Here is a 24,145-nt window from a genome sequence, read left to right as displayed (position 1 = left end):
TCACAAGCAGCCCATAACTTTGCTCCTCAAACTGGTCCCCGCTGATGACCCCCAGGCCTGGCTCATCACTCTGCCCCCTCCCTTTCTCAGAGGCAGGGAATGTCCTCCTGCAGGCATCTTGCCGTCTTTCATCTCTGGACCTTCCCAGATGATGCCCTCGACCAGCAGTCGGCAAACTGCGGCCCCTTGAGTGTGGCTCTTCCACAAAATACCACGTGCGGGCGCGCGCGTACAGTGCGATGGAAACTTCATGGCCGCACTCAAGGGGCCAAAAAGCCACGTACAGCTCGCGAGCCGCAGTTCGCCGACCACTGGCCTAGACCAGTGGTTCTCAACCTTCCTAATGCCGCGACCCTTTCATACAGCTCCTCATGTGGTGGTGACCCCCAATTTCATGGTGACAAATTGAACATCATGAAAGCATAGTGATTCATCACAAAACAGTATGTAATGATAGATGTGTTTTCCGATGGTCTTAGGCGATCCCTGTGAAAGGGTTGTTTGACCCCCAAAGGGGTCGCGACCCACAGGTTGAGAACCGCTGCCCTAGACTGTGCCTGAGACAGCTGTGCCACCCACCCAGGCCCACCAAGGGAACACTCCTTTGTCCTGTGCCCTTTGGGCCGCAGCCCAGAAGTCACTTCCCGCAGGAAGTCTCCCTGGCCCATCTGAGCTGTTTAGAGGCCCTGGCCAGGTGTTCCACAGCCAGCGGGATGAAGTTCCCCATCACAGCCTTGCACCCAATTAATTCTCTTTACGGAGAGCTGGGGGGGGGTGGGGGGGGACATTCCCAGGGACATTGATCAGCACTTGTGTGTTCCCAAGTGCATATCTAGCACCTAGCATTATGCCTGAGGCCCAGGAAATGCTTACATATTTGCAGAAGAAAAAAGGAAAAGAGGGAAGGAAGAAGGACCCTTCCCTGTATCTGCATCTTTTCCCATTCTGACCATCTCTCTCTATTTCCGCCTTAAGCATCGACAGCCTCTCTGATCATCTGTAACGCAGCCGATCTGTTTCTGACCCTGTCTCCCCATCTCTGACCCTTGTCGCTGGGAGTGCAGTCAGGCCTGCGTCCCTCCAAGAACCGCTGCTCTCTGACCCCAGATCCTGGAGAGTCACACCAGATGTTTCTCCGCAGGGGGTCCCCGGGCTTTGTGCCCAGATTCGGGGGAAGGGGAAGCGAGGTCGCGAACTGATGGTGCAAGCCGAGGCCTGGAGCAGCGGCAGGCAGGGGAAACAGGCTGAGAGAGAAAAAGAGGAGAAAAGACTGAGCGGGGCGAATAGGGCAGTGAGGGGCGGGCCTGCGCGCGCCGCCCCATCCCCCCACACCACCGCTACCTCCTTGCACTGCCAACGCCCTCCCAGCCCAGCCGGCCACATCTGGCGGTTGCCCTCCCTTGTTTCCGCTGCATCCAGACTTCCCCCAGGGGTGGCTGGAGGCTGTACATCTGGGGCTTTAAAAATACAAAGGGACTCCGGGACCGGCGGCACAGGCAGCGGCGCAGACGGAGGCGCAGGGACCGGGCCACGCGCAGCTGAGCCGGGCAGAGCGAGGCCACAGAGGCGAGCTGTCCCCTCGGAGCGCAGCGCTGCGCGGCGGGGCCAGGCCAGCCAGGCGGCGGCGCGGCCACACACCTCGAACCAGAATCAGCGACCTCCGGGGCGACGCACGGGGCCGGGAGCGCAATGATGGAGACGCCAGTGGCCCGGGGCGCGCTGCGGGCGCTCTGCGTCCTGGGCTGCCTGTTGGGCCCCATCGCCGCCGCGCCATCGCCCATCATCAAGTTCCCGGGTGATGTCGCCCCCAAATCGGACAAAGAGATGGCCGTGGTGAGTGGCTCCGCGGGCCTCCAGGAGCCAAGCTTCAGCAAACTTTGTTAGGCGAGGTTGGGGGGCCTCCCGGCTGCACCTCCACCTCCCCCGAGGGAGCACACAGCGTGGGGGAGGGGCGTCCTGGGCCAGCCGGAGGTGGGGTCTGTTTTGGAAACCGCAGGGGGGCTTTGGTGAGTGGCGAAGGCCTTTGATAAACAACTTGGAAACTTTGCGGACACGGCAGGGGGGCGTGGGATGCGGGGGAGGGCAGGGGGCGCTTGGCCAACTGCAGGAAAGGGCTCCTTTGTAAATAACCGGGACATTGTCTAGTAGCTGAAGGATTTGGCCAAGGGGCGGCTTTGTAAACAACTTTTGGACACATGGGGGAAGGGACCCCTTGGCAAGCATCTTGGTAGGCCTTTGGCTAAAGGGGTCCCGGTAGCAAACGGTGGAGGTTTTTTTTAAGCCCTGGGCACTTTGGAAAGGCGCTCCTGTGGCACGCGATTTGGGTAAACTCTTGCACACATTGGGAGCTCTGGGCCAAGCGGGGCTTGGCAAACATGGGGGACCTTTGGCACACATCTGGAGAGGGGCCTTGGGCAGACCGCTCGAGGGACCTTTGGGCAAATATTGGGGGCTGGAGTGACGCCGAGAGCGCATCTTTTTCGCCCGGCCCAGTGGACAAGGTGGCCAGAAGGGTCTCCGCTTGGATCTTGGAAAGTTTCCTCGAATTTCTGCAACTTCTGCAAAGGGATGGGGGACAGGAGAGAGGTGGCCCGCGGGGTCGGAGGGAGGGGCGGGCGCTGGAGGCCTGGCGCGTGGGGCGGGGGCGGAGGCGCCCGGCGGGTGGGAAAGCAGCCAGCGAGCCCTCCCTCCTGGCGGGGCTCCCAGCGCGGCTCCGATGGATGTTGTTCTGTGAGGGCCCGTGCCTGGCTGGGCACAGTGGAAGGGCAACACCTCTCAACCTGTTGGCGCCTCGAGCTGGGGGACCCCTCAAGATGTTCCTTCTAGCCCATAAGACATCTGAAATCTTACTGCTCCCTCACCTCGCCCCCCAGGAAACCCCCAATTCTCCATCAGCCTGGTCCCCAGGCTACTCCAGACAGAACTCCTGTGCCCGAGGGTCACCCTGGGAACCCCTTCTCAGCATGTAACATCCCTCCCTCCCTTCCAGCATCCAAGCCTCTGTCCCCTTTGGATAAATGGGTGGAGAGAGCTTACATTTTTAGGGGCTGATATTCTTTTTAAAAAATATATTTTTATTGATTTCAGAGAGGAAGGGAGAGGGAGAGATAGAAACATCCATGATGAGAGAGAATCCTTGATCAGCTGCCCCCTGACGCCCCACACGGGATCGAGCCCCCGCAGGCATGTCCCCTGACCCAGAATCGAGCCGTGACCTGCTGGTTCATAGGTCGATGCTCAACCACGGAGCCACCCCGGCCAGGCATGGGTCTGGAGCCGGCTGGCATCATGATGTGGCAGGTGTCAAAAAGTACTTGGTGAGGAAATGAATGAGTTGGTTGGTCCCTGACCCTCTGCAGAGGGCTCAGTTTGGGCAGAGTCCCTAAAGTCCATTTTGGGATTGACTGGTGCAGGGTCTGGAGCCAGGTCTGTCTGCTGCTGCCACCCATGCACATAGCCCTCGAATCTCCATGTAAGAAATGTGAGAAAAATAACATAATTCCATCGTTAGGTGGAGTAAAAGAGATGATGGAGGTAAAGAGGGGTAGTGAGTTACAGTTCTGAGCGTGGCTCTGGAGCCAGATTGCTCGGGTCCGAATCCAGCTCTGCCATTTGTGAGCTGTGTGATGTTAGGCAAGTGTCTTGACCTCTCTGTGCTTTCGTTTCTTCCTCTGTATGATGGGGACAGTGATGATAACCACATTATAGAGCTGCCGTGAGCATTAGGGTTACATCCTGACGTCATACTCTCTACAGCTATTACGTCACTCGACTAGTTGGTTTGGGCGTCAAAGTTGGTTTGGGAACCCAGCACTCCCCCCAGTGCCCGTGGGCCCCTGGATGATGTCCTGTCCTGGCCTGCGGGGCTGGTGACCGCAGCCTGCGTTGGTCAGGACGATGCCGCCCTCACGGGGCTGCTTACCTCTGGCGCTCTTTCTCCCAGCAATACCTGAACACCTACTACGGCTGCCCCAAGGACAAGTGCAACCTGATTGGGCTGAAGGACGCGCTGAAGAAGATGCAGAAGTTCTTTGGGCTGCCCGAGACGGGGAACCTCGACAAGCGCACCATCACGACCATGAAGAAGCCGCGCTGCGGCAACCCCGACGTGGCCAACTACAACTTCTTCCCCCGCAAGCCCAAGTGGGAGAAGAACGAGATCACCTACAGGTGCCGAGGCAGGGCGGGGGCGGCGGGGCCTCTGGGCGGCGGGACACAGGGTCTCCTCGGGCCTCGCCCCGCTCCAGGGACCCAGGAGGTGTCTGTCCTGTGAGGACGTGGAGTCTTAAGGAGTTGGCATACAGAGTTCTTAGGAGCTGGAGTCAGACAGACCTGAACTTGACTCTCACACTTAGTAGGCATGAGGCAGTGGGCGACTTATTTCTCAATGCCCTGCGCCTTGGCTTTCCAATCTGCAAAATGGGGCTAAAACAGGACCTTCCTGGGAAGTTGGTTGGGAACTAAGCTGGGTCCCGTATGTAAAGGGATTTCTTTTTTTTTTTTTTTTTAAAAAAAAAATATTTTATTGATTTTTTTACAGAGAGGAAGGGAGAGAGATAGAGAGATAGAAACATCGATGAGAGAGAAACATCGATCAGCTGCTTCCTGCACATCTTCTACTGGGGATGTGCCCGCAACCCAGGTACATGCCCTTGACCGGAATCGAACCTGGGACCTTTCAGTCCACAGGCTGATGCTCTATCCACTGAGCCAAACCGGTTTTGGCGTAAAGGGATTTCTGTGTCCGGCGTGTAGCAACAGTGTCATACCTGCCAGTCACTGTTACTCCTGGTTGGGGTCTCTGGGGCAGGTGGAGAGAATGGGATATCGGTTGCTAATTGGTTATACGATGGAGTTGTCATCCGTTATCGATTGGGATGACCCTCTGCAGAGGCCTGTTTGTCTTTGGCCTCTGTTGGGGCAGAGCTATGGCAGAGCCGCGCCCCTCTGTTCTGTGTGGCTCGTGCTGGATTCCAGGATGAGAGCTCTGCCCCAGTCCCATGTGCACTGTTTATGCCCCGTGCGTCCCCCAGCGAGAAGGAACGGGTGGGAGTCCTGAGACAAGGCCTGAGGATGTTGGCTGGTCTCGGATGCAAGGCATTCTGGGCGGGCTCTTCTCCCAGGGAGCTCTGCTCACCACGCACACACGTATACCTGCATATGTGTGCACACCTGTACACACTCGTGTATGCAAACGCCTGCACCCCTCCCATGCTTCTGCACACACTCCCACACCCGAGCACACGCGCCACCTTTGCACACATCCGTGCACTCGCACGATTTCACATGCGCTCCTGCACACACGCACACCCACTCGCGTGCGTGTGCCTGCTCACTCCTGTGCACTTCTCCCACCGCCAGGATCATTGGCTACACCCCTGACCTTGACTCCGAGACGGTGGATGATGCCTTCGCCCGTGCCTTCCAAGTCTGGAGCAACGTGACCCCCCTCCGGTTTTCTCGTATCCACGACGGAGACGCTGACATCATGATCAACTTCGGCCGCTGGGGTAGGGAGAATTGGGACCAGCAGGGGCTCGGTGTGGAGACGGAGGTGATCCAGACATTGCAGAAGCACCGGGGTCCTGGGAGCAGCTGAGATAGGAGAGGAGGAGGGGTGGACGCTGAGTGGTGTAGCGGGGACCGGGCGCTGGAGAGCCACGTGGATGTGAGGCAGATGGCGTGGCACTGGTCACTCCCTGGAGGCAGCGTCAACTGCAAGCACGGGGTCGTCCCGCACCGTCCCGCACAGCAGCTCCGACACACGGCGGGCTGGTTACATTTCCATTAGTTTCAATGCAGTAAATCCAGGTGCCGTGTCTCGGTCACACGGGCCACACTTCAGGGCTCCGTAGCCACTGGGGCCGGTTGGTGATGAACAGCACAAAGCGTGTCCCGTCATCGCAGGGAGTTCTGTTGGGTAGCACGGGTCCGCCCTGAGGACCTCCAGCCTGGGAGGAGGTCAGAGAGAATGGAGCGGTGTGGACAGGAGAGTGAGTGGACAAGAACCCGTGGCCACTGGCGCCGTGTGGGAGGGTGGTGTGAGCCCTGGCGATAGTGTAGACATAAAGGTAGGTGGTGTGGACATTGTGAGTAGAACGGTGATGCAGGGCCGGGAAGGGGGGGGGGTGTGGTATGGACCTGGGTGGCCATTAGGCCTGGGCTTAGAGGTGTGACTATCGGTGATGGACTTGACCATGGAGACCTCAGGATGCTGACCATCAAGTCAGCAACTCTCTGTTGACTTGCTGTGTCCCAGTCTTGGATAACGCCAACAGGATAGGGAAGGGGACAGATGCCCGGTGGGTGGGGTGTGGCTGGGGGTCAGGGCCCAGAGGGGCAGCTAGAAGCTGAGACCCATGTGTTCCAGAGCATGGAGATGGATACCCCTTTGATGGCAAGGACGGGCTCCTGGCTCACGCCTTCGCCCCGGGGCCTGGTGTTGGGGGGGACTCCCACTTTGACGACGATGAGCTGTGGACCCTGGGAGAAGGGCAAGGTAAGAAAGTGGCCGTCCCCATGCCCCAGCCTCCTCTCCAGTCCTCTGCCTGTCTCCCTGTAACCTAGCAACAAGGACCGTACCTCCCCCCCCCCCCACAACCCTGGGCACCTCCATTTACTCTGATGGGAGGGGGAGGGAGCCCCACAGGATTCTGGTCTCTGGAGAAGGTGCCTGGAGAGGTTCACCCCACCCTGTGTCGCCCCGCAGTGGTCCGAGTGAAGTACGGCACCGCTGACGGGGAGTACTGCAAGTTCCCCTTCATGTTCAACGGCAAGGAGTACACCAGCTGCACCAACGAGGGCCGCTCGGACGGCTTCCTCTGGTGCTCCACGACCTACAACTTCGACAAGGACAACAAATACGGCTTCTGCCCCCATGAATGTGAGTCCTCTGGCCCCAGGCTCCCTGCTGTCCCCCGGCGTCTACGCTGCCCAGGCCTGGCACGGCCAGGCGGCCCTTGCCACCCTACCGTCCCTTTCACCAGTATGATTATTTACTTCATGCTTTCATTAAGTCAGTTCCTTTTTCTGTCTCGCCATAAGCAAGGATATATGCAAAGTCACAGGTGTGATGTGCTGATTATTTTTTTCTTGCACACCTTAGGAGGACCTTAGAATATCCACGTGCCCAGTGGTTCTCTCTAGAACCACTCGGTACCCTCCAGGCAGGATTGGGGGCTCCGGGGCACGAGGAGAGAGAGGCTCAGGGATGGATCAGAAGTCTAGCAATGCGGTTCTGGACCGAGACTCAGACACCAAGGCTGGTACCCAGCCTGGCTGGGGGACACCGACCCCTGGAATTTCAGCCGTTACTCCTGGTTCTGATGCCAACTTTGCTAGTGTGTGTGTGTGTGTGTGTCTGTGTCTGGGGACTGTTCCATCTGCCTCGCTTGGTCTCTTGTCTGTTTTTGCTTGTGTCTACATCTCTGTGTCTTGACCCGGTATTTGTGTGTGTGTGTTTGTCAATGCTCAAAACATAACATTTTCAGATATTGTGAAGCCAAATCGAGGGGAACATTCTTAAAGGAGCCAGCACAATCCTTTTAAAAAAATATCCTTGACACACTTTTTAATCAGAAATCTGTGGATGATAGTACATGTACCTTCGTACTCTGTCAAGTCGTCATCCTATCTGATGAGTCTGGAGATTGAAAGCCAGAAAAGTGGGAGAAAACCCAAGCGTTTTTTGTAAATACTTCTTTCTCCCCGGCCCCGTAGACTCCTTGACCGGCACATGCCTTTGTCTTTTTGGCTGTCACGCGACATGTTTGTGAGTCCATCTGGCTCCATGGCAACTGAATACTGACCCCCAGCCATCTTGACAGAAGAGTTCTGTTTATGCTTTTGGTACCAAAGTCCATACTTTGTGTATTAAGTAGAGTTCAAGCCATCAATACATCGGAAACTTTAAACAGAAATCTGTTATGCATGCTGCGGTTCCCAGGAGGGATTCAGGTGCCATGCCCCCCTCCCATGCATCAACCCTTGTGATGAGAAAAGAATGCCTTGATGCTCGAAGCGAAAACAGCTGTAATTCATAAGTTTGGGTTCTCCCCGGCCTGGGACATTGGCCATTGACTTGGTATCTAGCCAGAGGCAAGTACGCACAGCACGCACGTGTTTGCATCTGGGGGCAGATGTTGTGTTACTCAGCCCCTCCTGACTGCTGAGTCAGTGTCTGTTTCTCTTCATCCTTGTTGGGGTCAGGATCTGGGAGGAGTTTGGGGTGTCCTGGGCGGTAGACACACAGCCGATGGGAAGCCAGCGGCGTGGCCGTTAACTCTGCCTGTCCCCACGCGGAGGCCACCAGGGCATCTGGCCTCAGGGTTGCCACTTCTCTTACCCATTGTTGCTGGCGTTGCAAGAGAAGGCCTCTCTCTCTCTCTTTAAAAATACATGTTTTTATTGATTTCAGAGAGGAAGGGAGAGGGAGAGAGATAGAAACATCAATGATGAGAAAGAATCATCCATCGGCTGCCTCCTGCACGCCCCCCACCAGGGATGGAGCCCAAAACCCAGGCATGTGTCCTGACCGGGAATCGAACCAGGGACCTCCTGGTTTATCGGTCAACGCTCAACCACTGAGCCACACCGAGCCGGGCAGGAGAAGGTCTCTTATTTGGGGAGAAGGAACCAGTGAGGATATGGGGGCCTGAGTCCCACGACTGGGCTCCATTCTGGTCGCAGTGGAGTTAACGGGCCGGTGAGGTCACCGCTGGCGCGGCTGTGCACAGCTGGTCCTCGTTACGCACTTGTGGTTTTGCTAGCTGGCAATCCCAGGGATGCACCATTGTGTAGCTCTGGGGTGGATGAGGCCACGGGCCACAGGGGAAGAACCCAGGACAGATAAGCCCAGACTCTGAACCCCATTCTCTCCCCCCAATTCTCCAGTCATGGCCCCTGTCTCGGGGAGGTCAGCGTGGATGGAGGTTACCAAAGACACTCCTCTCCCTCCCTCTTCCTCCTCCACTGCCTCCTCCAGGGACCACAGAAAATCGCCTGGGGTGAGAGGAGGTGAAGCCTCGTGTGTGTGTGTGTGTGTGTGTGTGTGTGTGTGTGTGTGTGTGACGCGCGCGTGCGCGCAAGAGAGAGAGAGATGGACATTCGTGTGTTTTGTGGCTTTCCGTGACACCCCTCACCCAGTTCTTCCGTTTATGTGACCATGAGACCATGAGCACTTCCGGAATCAGCTTTCTCTGGGCCTCGGTTTCCCTATCTATCAAATGGAGAGACTCTGGTGGTCCTGCCAACCATGGATGATGTATTTAGTGATCAGGGGGTGTGGGCATCGACCAGGCAGGTGGACAGTGACCTTGGGGCTGGAGCAGGGTTCCTGGGGGCTCCCTGCTGTGTGCCACAAGTTCACCACGAGGGTGAGGGTCCATCAGGGCCCAGGGGGTGGCTGAGGTTGACCAGGAAGCCAGGGGAGGTCCCCAGGAGCTCAGAGAAGCAGCAGCTTACCAACCAGTATCGGTGATTTTTAATTTTTCTTTTTTAATCCTCACCTGGGGATATTTTCCCATTGATTTTCAGAGAGAGTGGAAGAGAGAGGGAAAGAGAGAGAAACATCGATGTGAGAGAAACACATCAATGGGTTGCCTCCTGCATGGGCTCCCGGCCAGGGCCCGGGCCAGGGAGAAGCCTGCAACCGAGGTGCGTGCCCTTGACTGGAATCGAACCCGGGACCCTTAGGTCTGCAGGCCGACGCTCTATCCACTGAGCCAGACCAGCTAGAGCCATTTTTAATATTTTAACAACGCTATCACCTCACTGGTGAACCGGCAGGCTGGTGGCCAGCCAGCTCTGTGCCCACGCAGGTGCCCGGTGGGTGGCCTCTCTCACATTTGCACCCTCTCCCCCCTCCCCACCCCAGCCCTGTTCACCATGGGTGGCAACGGCGATGGAAAGGCCTGCAAGTTCCCGTTCAGCTTCCAGGGCACCACCTACAACAGCTGCACCACCGAGGGCCGCAGCGACGGTTACCGCTGGTGCAGCACCACGGAGGACTACGACCGCGACAAGAAATACGGCTTCTGCCCCGAGACCGGTGGGTGCCCCCTCTCCCCGCCTTCCCTAGAACTCACAGGAGCCCCGCCTCCTTTCCCCAGGACGGGGCTCTGCCAGAATACTTAGCAGCACAGACGTTGGGACCAACCGCCACTCCAGCCCGATCGGTGCTGCCTGGTGTCGGGCCCTCCAGGGGCCCCTCTGCATGGCCCACACTCCCTCAGCCTCCCTGACCAGTCCTCCTCTTTCTTCTTAAAAAACCTTATTGTTGAAAGTATGACCTAGGTCCCCGTTTCCCCCCATTAACCTCTTCCAGCCTCTCCCTCCCCCCCAGGCCCTCCCCACCCCATTGTCTGTGTCCACGGGTGATGCATCTACGCAGACACGTTCACTGGTTGCTCTCGTCCCCCCCACCCGCCCCCGCCTTCCCTCTGAGGCTCCTCAGTCTGTCCCGTGCGTCTCTGTCTCTGGTCTCTTTTTGATCATCCGTTTATTTGGTTCATTAGATTCCTCCTATGAGTGAGATCACGGGGTATGTACCTTTCTCTGAGGGCGTATTTCACTCAGCATAATGCTCTCCAGGTCCTTTTCTTTCCCTCCATTGGATTTTTTAAAAAATATATATTTTATTGATTTTTTACAGAGAGGAAGGGAGAGGGATAGAGAGTTAGAAACATTCATGAGAGAGACATCCATCAGCTGCCTCCTGCACACCCCCTACTGGGGATGTGCCGGCAACCAAGGTACATGCCCTTGACCGGAATCGAACCTGGGACCCTTCAGTCTGCAGGCCGACACTCTATCCACGGAGCCACACCGGCCAGGGCTCAGGGAGTATTTTTTCAGCTCTCTGCGTTCTGGTTTCCCCATCCGTGAAATGAGGTGGCGCGGTTCCGACCGCACAGGGTTGTCGGGTGGGTGGGTGAGCCGTGCCTCCATCACTTGCTCGGGCGAAGGCTCGGGGTGTGTGGATGTCCATGTCACGTCGCTGTCCCTGGTGGCGGAGGGCTCAGGCTGCTCACGGCCCTGACCCGCGTCCCTGACCCCACAGCCATGTCCACTATCGGCGGGAACGGCAACGGCGCCCCCTGCGTCTTCCCCTTCACCTTCCTGGGCAAGAAGTACGAGCGCTGCACCAGCGACGGCCGCAGCGACGGGAAGGCCTGGTGCTCCACTACCGCCAGCTTCGACGACGACCGCACCTGGGGCTTCTGTCCCGACCAAGGTACGGGCCCGGCCAGCCGTGGGGCCCGGACGCCCACACCCCACATCTGGGCGGGAAGCCATCCCCAGTGCCCACCCACCTCAGGCGCAGACAGAGCCCTGCACTCACCAGCGTAGAGGCACCACCCTGCTCAGGTCCTGCCCATCCACGGTGGGGACACGGCCTGCTCTTGGTGGACGCGTGTCCCTGCTTAGACCATGCCCATCCAGGCAGAGGCATGGCTGCCGATGGAAGACCCCCGTCCTCCTCAGTACCGGCTGCCCCCGAGACTGCCCACCATGTCCCCGTGCTGGGCTCGGTACTCCCCTTCCTACCAGGCATCCCCACTCCAGCACACAGCTGCCTCCCAGGAGAGGGTGGGCGGGAGGAGAGGGGAGAACAAGAGGAGCTCATCTTTGCTCCCACCCCGCCTCCACGCAGCAGGGGAGAGCCCCAGAGCCCTCCGTGCCCCCCCACGCCCTCCGAGGCACCATCCTTCACCACGTTGTGCATGGGGGTGCAGAGACACAGCCGGCCCAAGCAGCTCTCTGCCCTCCCAGACTCCCAGTGGGGTGAAGGCGTGACCAGGAGGTAGGCCGTGACCCTCCTGTGTGGTCAGTCCAGTGAGCAGGGTGCTGTGCCCACTTACATCTGTAGGGCTCAGGGTCACTGGACTCACTGATGGGTCAGGATGGCCAGGTGAGAGGGCTGGTCCTGGGCCGGCCAGAAATAGGTGCGTCTCTCTGTTACTTTTCCACCTTTTGACTCACAACGACATGGAACTTGGAGAAGGCCAACTGACAGAGATGGCCAGAGGAGTTTGTCTTAGTCCCCCCGAGGCCAGGCTAGGACAGACCCGATTTTACCTGTCCTGCTCCAGGTTCTCCCTAAAGGTGGGATTCGCCACCTGCCAGAATGGGTTAGGGCTCCAGCTGGCATGATGCACCGGGCTCTCTGTTAGTTTCCCGTGTGCACCCCAGACCGGGTGGCTTCAAACGACAGACATGCGCTCTCTGGTACTCCTGGAGGCTGGAAGGCTAAAATCAGGGTTTCCGCTGGGCCCCGTTTCCTCGAGGAATCACTCCACTCCTGCCTCTGTCATTACGTGGCCCTTCCCCTCCGTTTCGTCTCTATCTCTTCTGATAAGGACGCCAGTCCTATTGCATTAAGGGCTCACCCTATCCCTGTATGACTTAACATTTTAAAAAAATATATATATTTTTTGATGTCAGAGAGGAAGGGAGAGGGAGAGAGAGGTAGAAACATCAATGATGGAAGAGAATCATTGATCGGCTGCCTGCTGTACGCCCCACACTGAGGATGAAGCCCGAAACCTGGGCATGTGCCCTGACCAGGAATCGAACCGCGATCTCCTGGGTAATAGGTCGACGCTCAACCACTGAGCCACGCCGGCCGGGCTTTCCGTTTTAATTGACCTGCAGAGACCTTGTTTCCAGGTCAGGCCACCTTCACGGGTCCTCTGGGTTAGGTCTGGAACCCACCTTCTGGAGGGACACACTTCAACCCCCAGCAGGTTTGCCCTTGGTCTGCGGCTGAGCCTGGGCAGCCCCTGGCCGTGGGAATGGCGTTTCCTGCTGTCCCTGGGGCAGGAGTGGGGGCCCCTCGGGCCAGCCTGTCCCCACCCTCCTACCTGTTTGGAGACCGCAGAGCCAGTTTTTCCCTGGTCTCTATAGAGAAACACAAGACGCCAGGAGGCACGATGTTTCACCCATGGGACTTTACGTAGCGGATTCGCAGATGCCTCGTTTTTTCCCTTGTAGCACAGGGGCAGCCTGCCCTGCGTGAGAGGAATAGGCCTAGTCTGTTCACCCCAGAATTCTCAGGAGCAGGAAACATCAATCCGTGCCCCTCCCAGGGCCCTCTCCCCACCACAGGATGGCCTCCAACGCCCTCGTCCCTGAAGCCAAGGCCTGACTCCTCTCTCGTCTCTCTCCCCGTCCCTCCTCTCCCCTCCCCTCCCTGCGGCCCTCAGGGTACAGCCTGTTCCTGGTGGCCGCTCACGAGTTCGGCCACGCGATGGGGCTGGAGCACTCGCAGGACCCCGGAGCCCTGATGGCCCCCATCTACACCTACACCAAGAACTTCCGCCTGTCCCACGACGACATCAAGGGCATCCAAGAGCTCTACGGTGAGCCTTGGCTCGGAGCTTTGGGGCGGGGGTCTGGGAGGCCGTGCAGCCCGGGATGGAGGGGCAGGGGGTGCACCGGGAAGGCTCTCCCAGATGGCAGTGGACAAGGGCAGGAGGCACCGGTGTTGACTGGTCTGGAGGGGCCATCCCTCCAAGGGGACCTGGGACAGCTCCTTTCCTTTCCAAATCTCATCACTGCTCACGCCCCTCTTGGCTCTCCACCTTTTAGGAGTAAACAGACCTGAGACAGGTCACCTTCCTGGCCCCAGGGTCACCAGGTTGCAGCCACCAAGTGAGGTTTAGGGTCCAGGAGACTTAGCTAAACGCAGGGTAGCATTTCCCAGTGTTGCCATGGCCTTCATGATACAGGGATGCAGGTTTCTAGTTTTCCTGATGACTCTTATTTGCATGTGTAATCGGAGCAATACAACTAGGACCTGAGACCAGGGCTTTCTTCATGACTAGTGCTTGCCACGGGGCTAGAGTCTAAAAAGTAAAGTCCATGTTTTGGAAAAAGTAGGTGCATAATGGTACTGGTGCTGCGTGGACCATGCCGAAAGAGTGAAAGTGGTGCTTGAGCCGCGAGGCTGGGGAAGCAAGCAGTGGACTCGAACCCGCCATGGAGGGGAGGCGCCGGGCTGTATGCTGCCTCTGCCCCTCACCTCTCTGGACTCAGTTTCCTCATCTGTGAAGTGGGAGTGATAATGATGCCTGCCCCCCAGGGATGAAGTGGGGTCTGACTTGGGGGGTGTCAGTGAGGAGCCTTATAAGTGCGAAGGGCCATGGGATGCTGGTTTCCCTCCACCCTCCTCTCCCCACGTCCAGGCATCGTCTCCCTCTCCTACCCGGCTCACACTAAGGCCGGAATAGTATTTCTTCGGATCCCTAGCAGGTTGGGCGGGAGCCTTGGGGGCTCAGCCTGGTGCGGGGAACCCCTGGGGCTGGGGAGAGTCTGAGGTCAGGTGTCCTCCCCCAGGGCCCAATCCTGACACTGACACCGGCCCCGGCCCCGCCCCCACGCTGGGACCCGTCACTCCGGAGATCTGCACACAAGACATTGTCTTTGACGGCATCGCTCAGATCCGCGGGGAGATCTTCTTCTTCAAGGACCGGTGAGTGTGTGTGTGGGGGGGCTTCTTGTCCTCCGCCCGGGCCCCGTTTGCTTGGACCCCCAGCCCTCGCACAGGGACTCCACTAGACACTTCCTAGAAGGGCCCTAGTTGAGCTGCATGTTGGGTGACCTCTGGATCTCAGTGGCTCACCCCCACAGTCTGTGGGTCTACGAGGCGTGTTGGCTTCGGGCTGCAGTGTGGGTGGGCATGCGCTGCTGTCACTCATCCTCCTGGGATTTGTGGCCACTGATGGCAGATGGCAAAGCACAGGAGGCCAAGTCAGGCCGCACAAGCACCGTTAACGCCTCACGTCACGTCTGAGGGTATCCCATTGGCTGAAGCGAGTCACAGGGCCAAGCCCAAGGCCTACCCTCAGGGGCGGCCCCGCACAGTCACATGGCAGCAGACACGCTCTGTATTTCTAACAGAGGGATGAGGAAACATTGGAAAGAATCATCCAGGCTGTCACAGGCCTTCTCCCAGAATGGCTTTGACCTCCAGTGGCCAAACTGTTCATGTACAGGGAGCAAGGAACCACAGGGTAGAGAAAGGGGAGGTCCTTCGTGCTATAAAGGCTCCCACTCAATTGACCAAGGGCTGAGACCATCCAGCAGCCCTAGCCCTCCTGGGTAATGGCAGATGGTATTAGGGCTGCATTAAAGGACCTATCCATCATCCATCCATGCAAAGGCACATATACCCATCCATCCATTCATCTATCTATCCATTCACCCAATGTCCACCCATTATCTATGCATCTATCATCCATGACCAGTTCCTCCTCCTCCATTCACCCATCTGTCCATCCATCCATCCATCCATCCATAGAGATACTAGGTGACAGTGGGCTCGGGGGTCAGACGGCCTGGGTTAGCATTCCAGACCCAATCATAGGCTAGTTAATGATGTATCTTTATCTCAGTTTCCTCATCTATAAGACGGGACATATTTTCCCACCTGTCTCACAGGGCTATTGTAAGGGTTTGGTGAGTTCCGCGCTTAGAACACCACCTGGCACAGTGTCGGTGTGTCCCATTGTGCTAGCTGGTATCGTCAACAAATAATCACTTGGCATCAATGGTGCCAAGTACTTGGTTAGGCTTTAGGAGTTGGGGGTGGGGGACGGGATGCTGGGGGTAGAGAGGCTCCTTAATGCCTAGATGCGTGTTCTCAGAGAGGTCCGTGAGCCTTCTACCCTAAGCCCCCTAAGGTGTGCATGTGAAAAGTGTGGGTGTCTGCTCCCACCCCCAGGCCCTCAGCCTGTAATCTCTGGGAGTGGGCCCCAGGAATCTGCATTTGAGCAGATCCCCCCTGATGACTCATGCACGTTCAAGTTGAGCATCGTGAGTCTGGTTTGGGAAACTGAGGCAGAGAACACCGACAGCAGCACAGGGCAGAATGAAAGACGTGTGGTTGCCGAAGCGTTAATGAGTAAAATGCTTCGTGGACACATTCAGATGGAGGAGGCTTTGGGAGGAGGCAGCCCTCGGGAGACATGGACTCAGATGGGCAGGGATGGGCTGACCGGTTGGGAGGGTGCGTGAGACGAGGGGAACTGCAAGGGCAAAGCCCCCAGAGACGCGCGAGTTCCTGGCTGCTTCGGGAGGAACCGAGAGCCTGGTGGGGCTGGACGGCGGTCCGGACATTTTGGGGAAGGGCCACCTCCGCTCCACTGTCCCCCTCCCCCTCAGGTTCATTTGGCGGACAGTGTCGCTGGGCGAGAAGCCCACGGGGCCCCTGCTGGTGGCCACGTTCTGGCCTGAGCTTCCGGACAAGATCGATGCTGTGTACGAGGCGCCCCAGGAGGAGAAGGCGGTGTTCTTTGCAGGTGTGTGGGAAGGATGCTGCCGGGCCCTCTGCTCCTGGGGCCCTGCCTCCGGGTTCCCGGGCACCTGCGGGTGCTCCCTCCGCGTTAGGGACCCACTCTTCCAACCACCACATCCGAAAGCGTGGGCTTCGTCCGGGCGGCCGGCTCAGACACCAGCGTCAGAGAGCATCGCCCGCGGAGCGAGCATGTCATTACCCTGAGTTCTTTCTCTCTCCTGATTCCTTTTCCAGAAGGAACATGGCAGTTTCGTGCCGGTGGCTCTAATGCCAGCTACAGCCTTTAGCAGACAACAGCTTTAGTGGGAATTTTTAAAAACACACACCACAATTAGCTTCTATTTTTAAACTTTAAAATGAACGTATTTCTGAAGATTGCAAAATGAATTCCTTGAAAGTAAATAATTGTACAAGGAGTCTCTACAGGTGGTCAAAACCATCAAGAGAGGGTCACGTGACTAATGTTTGGGGAGCCCTGCTTTTATCCAGCATGGGTTTGAGCACCTGCCCTGGGCTGGGGATCCAGCCCCTGCCCTCAGAACTCACACACCAGCTGTTACGGGGCTGCAGTCAGTGCTGGGAGGCGGGAGGGAGGGCTGGCAGGTCGGAGCTGGGGCACAGGGGCGGCTTCTTGGAGGAGCCACAGAGGCTCAGCCAACACTGCGGGTACCTGTTCTGCCAGCCGCCTCCCAGGCTCCTTTACCCCAGGGATCATGGGCCGTGGCCAGGGCGGTACTGGTCCCCAGGTCTCCTGTGCACAGATTAGAAAAAGGTGCCCCCACGTGGCAGGCGTGGCACCCACAGTCCATAGCTGGTGAGTGGAGTGAGGGCTGGACTCCTCCCTTCCTTGGCCAGGCACCTTCTCTAACCCACTGTAACCCCGTCCACGTGGGCCCTGGTCGGGCCTCTGACTCCAGGCGTGTCCCTGCTGACAATGGCCCCAGCGGGGCGCCCGGCAGACAGATGAGGGGAGGAACGGGCTGGCCGGGGCATCTCAGCCCCTGTCCCTGACGCGCTCTTTGCTTCCACCCCAGGGGATGAGTACTGGGTCTATTCAGCCAGCACCCTGGAGCCCGGGTACCCCAAGCCGCTGACCAGCCTGGGGCTGCCCCCCAGTGTGAAACGAGTGGACGCTGCCTTTAACTGGAGCAAGAACAAGAAGACATACATCTTTGCTGGGAAGAAGTTCTGGAGGTAAGGAGGGCGGCAGGGCCGGCTGCGTGGCCACAGACACGGCGGCTTCGCGCCTCCTGGGTCACGTTCGGAGGCCGGTGGGCCCTGGATGTCCCCTTTCTGGTCTCTAACCTGCCAGGACGGCAGCCCCTTGGAGAAGTCATCAAGGGGTAACGTAGGCGCATGATGGCTACAATTCTGGTTAGAACCGCCTTCCCCGTCTCAGAATTCTTGATGGGCCCACATCTGGCACGGAGCTTCACAATTTGGGTTGATTCACTGAAGGAAGGGTAATGAAAAGAAAGACCATAGCGTCTCCTACAGACACTATGCCAAGGGCTTTAGGAGATGGGTGTGATTAGCATTCCCACTTTATAGATGAGGACTCTTGGGATCAGAGAGGTTCAGTATGTAGCTTAACATCACACAGCCAGGTAGTGGCCGTGTGGGATTTGGACCCTGGAATTCTGGCTTCCCGAGAACATGCTGTTTGCTATTCTACACTGTGCCCCCCAAATAGTGGGGGGTCTTAAGAAATGGGGTGGTAGAGGCAGGGATGGGAGAGGACAGACAAAATAGGATGAAGACAGAGATGGGGGCACCAGCTTCCCCCAGGAGCCAGCATCCGAATCAGGGGCCAGCTTGCCAACAGGTAGCTCTCTGCTCCAGGTTATCTAAAGGGAAGGGTTCAGTTCTGAGCGGTCAGGGTCAAGGTTAAGGGGCAGCGGCCCCATAGCTAGGAACGGTCAGCGAGAAGCAGCCTCGGGGTGATTGAATGTTGTCCTAGTTCCCAGGGAAGGAAATTGTGGTTCAAGGTGTATTGTTGGCCACAGAGCCAGGATCGTAACTGCCTTTCCTGTCCCCTCACCCTGGGGCCCTCCATGACACCCCAAGGGTCATTCGGTCAAGGAAGGGGTGGTCGGGTGCCTTCACCCACTCACCTTCCTCTGTGGCTCCTCTGTGGCTGCCGCTGCCTCCGGCCCTGGGTCTGTCGTCCCTGACACAATCCTGCTTTCTTCCCAAAGGCCCTGTCTTCTCCCACTTTCCCGCCCACCACCCCGCCCCTGGCGGCCCAGGCATTCAGGAGGGTGGAATTCCAGACACGCTGTTAAGATACTTAGCAGCCTAAGCTGATTGATATCTCAAGCCTCCAGAAAGAACGCAGCCAGCCAGGAAACCCAGGGCGGGCTCCCGCCCACCGGCCCCGGAGCCCTCCCGGGCACACGTGTGCTGCTGGGTCCGGATCTCCTGACTTTAGCATGTGGGCAGTGACAGGCACAGGTTCACAGACGTGAGTCTTAAACCCTAGTGTCTTTAAATCGTGGCGTCTTAATTTTTATTGATTTCAGAGAGGAAGGGAGAGGGAGAGAGAGGGAAACATCAATGATGAGAGAGAATTATGGATTGGCGGCCTCCTGCACACCCTACACTGGGAATCAAGCCCACAACCTGGCATGTGCCCTGACTGGGAATTGAACCGTGACCTCCTGGTTTATAGGTCGACGCCCAACCACTGAGCCATGCCAGCCAGGCTGGACAGACATAGTCTCCGCACTCTGGGTATATCCACATATAGGAACAGATGCATCCACATATGAACATGAGTGCGCACACTCGTGTATGCATGCATGTGTGCACACACACCACACACATACACACAGGCCATGACGGTGCTTTGCTGGGGTTTCTAGCCAAGTTACTGCCTCCCAGTCCTTTTCCGCAGCAAGCTCACCTTCCAGAATCCAGGTTCTTAAAAGTGGCAGAGCTGTAGGTCCCTCCGAGGCTCTGGGCACCGGTTCCAGAAGGGCCAGGTCTCGCTCCCATGAGCTAGAGATGCTGGTCCTGGTGCCAAGTCTGCAGGGACCCCAGACCTCCCCCCTCCCCCACCCCCCCCGCTCTTGCTGGAGAACGAGAGAGGGCCTCAGAGCGACAGAGGACAAGTAGCTGCCTCCAGCCTGGCCATCCCCTCCTTCATGCCAGGGAGTGCTCAGCCCCTGTTTCTGGAAGCTTCCACGAAGCCCTCAAATATCTATTCAACATCTCCTGTGTGCCAGGCACTGAGCGAGGGGCTGGAAGACGGTGGTCAGGACTTAGTCACCCTGCCGAGTGGGGCCTCCGGTACAGCAAGAGACATAAGCACACGTGGGTCAAACACGGCGGTCCTCGTGCCGGGCCCCGTGCTTCGTGCCGGGCCTGAGGCTGCGCATGCCACCTCTGTTTCTCATTGGAGGCAGATAGGCGTATTAGGCCCATTTTCCAGGTGTGGAGACTGAGTCCTGTGTGCCTCAAGGATACACCCGTGGCACCTGTGTCCCTGACAGCCATGTCTCCAGCTGCCGCGGGGGCTTACAGAGTCACAGGGAAACCTTTCAAAGCAGCGCACAGGCGAGCGGGGACACTGGAGAGGAGACTCTGGGGACAGAGAGAAGGCGGAGAGATGGGGGCCCCTTCCGAGCACATCCTCCCGCCATGGTGCTGTGCTCTTCCCGGGGGAAAGGAACGTGGAAGCAAATGGATTACTTCTCTGAGCCTCAGTTTCCTCGTCTAGAAAATGGGGTTGATGCCTGCCCGCCCTAATGTCCGTGGGTGGAGCGAGAAAGCAGCGAGGGCACGTTCAAGGACACCCAGCCCTGAGCCACCCTCACTTTAGAGGATGTAGGCCAAGGGCTCGGTGGAGGTGAGGAGGTGGCGTGCTGGGATTCTGAGTGGGACACTGGGTACAGGGACCCCAGGTCGGGAGGAAGCGTGCTGGGTCTTGTAAGAAGTCATATGATGGGGCTGGGACGAAGGCAGGCTTTTCTGGCAGCTCTCGGGGGGCTGGGCGAGAGGAAGACCCCTGGAGTAGGACGCTCAGAGGGGAAGCCATGGCTGGCGTCTGGGCTGGAGGTGGTCGGGCCGGCTGTGGGGACGAAGCGTCAGCTATGCCGCACTGTAAGGGACGCGTGGCTGTGGCCAGGATGGCCCTCAGACACAGAGCTGGCCAGGAAGTTAGCACCACGAAGGCCAGACGCTGTCTTGTGTGCTGTGCTATCCACAGGCATGGAGTGGGAGCGCATGAGATATTGATGGAATGATGACTAGGTTGGGTATCAGTGGAGAAGGGGAGGAATCCATAGGACCCCAGCACTTAAAAGGTTCTTCTGAAATTACAAGGACGGGTATCGCTAGCCAGGACGTGGAAAATGCCAACCACATACGCCAAGTCTCTACCCGGATTAAAGGCCGGGCAGGGAGAGCTGTGCGCCCCGTGACTAACCTGCACGGTCACCTCACTGTCCCGGGCGAGATCAGCCCCCAGGACATGCGCTGTCATCTCCACGGACAGGTGAAAAGGCAGCGATGTGTCCCAGCCAGAGAGGGCGATGGGCACGCCACGTCCAGCCCCTATCATATGTTGCCGTGGGGATCAAAGTTTGTAAAGGAGCTAGTATGTCCCAAATAAGCTGCCAGATGCGGGGATAGGCTCTGGGCATGTGTTATTTCCTTTGGTGTACACAGTAATTGAGACATTAGAGCAGCGGTTCTCAACCTTGGGTCGCGACCCCTTTGGGGGTCCAGCGACCCTTTCACAGGGGTCGCCTAAGACCATTGGAAAACACATATATAATTACATACTGTTTTTGTGATGAATCACTATGCTTTAATTATGTTCAATGTGTAACAATGAAAATACATCCTGCATATCAGATATTTACATGACGATCCATAACAGTAGCGACATTACAGTTATGAAGTAGCAACGAAAATAATTTTATGGCTGGGGGTCACCACAACATGAGGAACTGTATTAAAGGGTCACGGCATTAGGAAGGTTGAGAACCACTGCATTAGAGGAAATAGAACCCCATCTTGCAGCTGGTAAAAGCGAGGCTCAGAGAGGCCTGGGCTGGACTACCCCTCAGAAGCTGGGCACCCCTTCTAAGCCTCTGGTCTGTGAACTGGGTATCCGGGAATCCTTGTGTAGTAGGATGGTCATAAGGATGGACTGAGAAGGGAAATGAAAAGTTGTTAACACCCTGCTTGCACGTGAGCGGTAATCACCAGTTGGTTTTTATTGGATTGTGAAGGTCACGACATGAGTGAGCTGGAGAGCTGGGGTTCAGACCTCTGACAAGCTGGCAGCCTCCCAGAAAGGCAAGGTCTGGTTGCCCGGGCCCACCCAGGAGCCGTCAGCGGGGCCCTCGCATCCAGGTCCGGGGAGGGGTGGCCGCTAGGGAGGCCCCACTGGCTCACCATGTCCCGTCCCTTGCAGATACAACGAAGTAAAGAAGAAAATGGATCCCGACTTCCCCAAGCTCATCGAAGACGCCTGGAACGCCATCCCCGATGACCTGGATGCCGCGGTGGACCTGCAGGCTGGTGGTGAGCTGCCCCAGCCTCTGTCTGCTTTCTAGCCCCCCCCCCCCCCCGCCCTCCCCCTTCCCCCTCCAGGGCCCCTGTCCTAAAGCACACACTCCCTCATTGTGCAGGGAGGTCGGTGGGGCCGGGGGAAACAAACCGGCCCCTTCAGCCAGGGCTGGGAAGGCATCCAGACCCCTGACCTCTGCTCACGCAGCAGGCTCCAGGCAGTAAGACCCAGAGAGGCCTCTCACAGCTGCAGGGCCTGGAGCCAGGGAAGGGGGTGGGGGGGCGGGAGGCCTGTGGGGGGCCAGGAACATGGGCTCGGTGCCCTGCATTCATTCTGGGGCTTGATCCAGGCCCTTTTGGGTTCCACCGGAGGCCTCGTCATCGCCTCCCGTCAGCAGAAGGATGGCTCCGTTTGAGATAGGACCAGCTTGGTCATGGCCTCTTGCTGATGTGGCAAAGGTCCCCGTTCAACACTGTGCCCCAGGTCCCTTGCTGGACAGAACAGCCAGTGTCATCGAGGGGTAGAATTTGGAGTTTGAAAGCCATATCCTTGAGGAGGCTTCTGGGAGTCTCTAGGGCCCTGGAAGGGATCCAGCGTGGCTTTTTAGAGAGCATTTTAATTAAATTCCACGAAGATTTTTTTTTTTTTTTTTTTGAGTCCCTATCATATGCTGGCTAAGCACACGGCCCTGACCTCTAGTGGCTAAAGGTCTACCTGTCCAGCGAAAAGCAGTGCGCGATCAGGTGCTGGGTTAAGGGTGATCTTCAGGAATAAACAACCAACGAGCACCTACTGTGTGCCAGGGTTTTAAAGGAAGTAAACGAGGTGATGTATGTCAGGAGTCACAGATTCCAAAGCCCAGAGGGGCCAGGCCCGTAGCACAAATGAGGGCAGCAGGCAAGGCAGACAGTAGGGAGTGGTGGGGTCTGTGGCGAACCAGAGAGCACACGGCTCGCTGACGGGGGATGCGCAGTTGCTTGTCTGCTTCTGATCATGGCTGCCCTGCAAGGACGGGGCCCAATGTGGCTGGATATTCCAGTTCTTTTCAAAGGAAGCAGAAAAAGTCTGTATTTCCTTGTGACACGTACAGATGTTTACACAGTAGCGACTTAGCAGAATTCAAAATAAAACAACAACCAAAAAAACACCTTGTGTGCGCCAAGTAAAACCCATCTGTGGGCCCGTGGGAGGAGCTGCCTTCTGGTTTGTTGTCTCTGATTTAGGGGTGGTGCTCAGAGGGGTACTAAGTACATTAGTAGTAGCTCGCATTGTCTAATTTCAGCTTCACCACAGGCCCTAAGAGGTATCTCTATTCCCATCTTGAAGACGACTCCGAGAGCTTTCACAGCTCCCAGGAACCTTCCAGGGCCAGAAGGCCTGGGTGCTCACAGCCTCTCCTCTCTCCCGTCCCAGGTTACAGCTACTTCTTCAAGGGCTCTTATTACCAGATGTTGGAGAACCACAGCCTGAGGAACGTGAAGCTCGGAAGCATCAAGACCGACTGGCTGGGCTGCTGAGCTGGTCGCAGCGCCCACCGGCCCGGCGTCTCCATCACGCTCTGCACGCCGGGCCCCGCGCGCCAGGGAAGGACCCGGACGGGCCTGGCAGCCTTCAGCTCTGTGGTTAAGCAGCATTCTCACCGCCAACCTGGTCCTAGAAGATTCCAGAGAGTGACTGTGCCCTGTGCCTAAGGAAAGGGGCGCTTTCTCCCTCCATAGCCCACCAGCCTTCCAGGCCACTCCCAAGAGAGGCTTTGATCTCCTCAACGCGGCCCTGCTCTGGGCCGCCCTGGTGCTGCCACACCCTGGTGCTGCCACACCCTGGTGCTGCCACACCCTGGTGCTGTCCTCCCTCCACAACCTTCTGTGGCTTCCAGCCAACAGGGACTGTCTCAAGAGGGCACTGGTGGCTCAACAGCCTGGCCTGGCCTGGCCTGGGGGAGAGGCGTGGCCAGGAGGCCACCCAGACACCTGGCATCCCACTGCTGGCTGCCTTAGAGCCTTCTCTGTATGCACTTTGTCCTTTTCTTTCCATCGTTTTTTGTTTTGTTTTTACTTTTCCACTTTGAAATCGCATTTCCTGACAGAAGGACTGGGGCCGTCTGAAGTCACTGGGTGAAGCGTCTCCGTCCGCCTTGTGATGGTGCCCTTGTTCACTCTATTAGTCCGAGCCTGTCCCCTCACTTCCTCCACCGGATGGAGGAAAACCAAGCCACACTCCCTGCTCCGCCCTCCCCTCCTCGCCCTTCAACAATTCCCCATGGGAAATGTCAACAGTACGAATAAAGACACTAATTGAGTGGCCGTGTTTGCCTCCGTGTGTATAGC

At 57.5% G+C, this 24,145-nt stretch overlaps 1 protein-coding gene across 1 annotated transcript; it reads left to right on the top strand.

Annotated features, from left to right (window-relative positions):
• The first annotated feature begins 1,321 nt into the window (after positions 1-1,321).
• MMP2 (matrix metallopeptidase 2) lies at positions 1,322-24,117 on the top strand. Its single transcript, XM_059668022.1, has 13 exons — positions 1,322-1,833; positions 3,944-4,170; positions 5,362-5,510; positions 6,371-6,499; positions 6,710-6,883; positions 9,875-10,048; positions 11,060-11,233; positions 13,206-13,361; positions 14,338-14,473; positions 16,165-16,301; positions 17,332-17,491; positions 21,723-21,832; positions 23,232-24,117. Exons 1-13 carry the CDS (start codon positions 1,690-1,692, stop codon positions 23,333-23,335), a joined length of 1,974 nt encoding a protein of 657 aa, XP_059524005.1. The 5' UTR covers positions 1,322-1,689; the 3' UTR covers positions 23,336-24,117.
• Positions 24,118-24,145: the final 28 nt, after the last annotated feature.

This window comes from Myotis daubentonii, chromosome 15 (genome assembly GCF_963259705.1).
Source record: "Myotis daubentonii chromosome 15, mMyoDau2.1, whole genome shotgun sequence".
Classification (NCBI taxonomy): domain Eukaryota; kingdom Metazoa; phylum Chordata; class Mammalia; order Chiroptera; family Vespertilionidae; genus Myotis; species Myotis daubentonii.
This window is presented reverse-complemented; position numbering and strand designations above follow the sequence as displayed.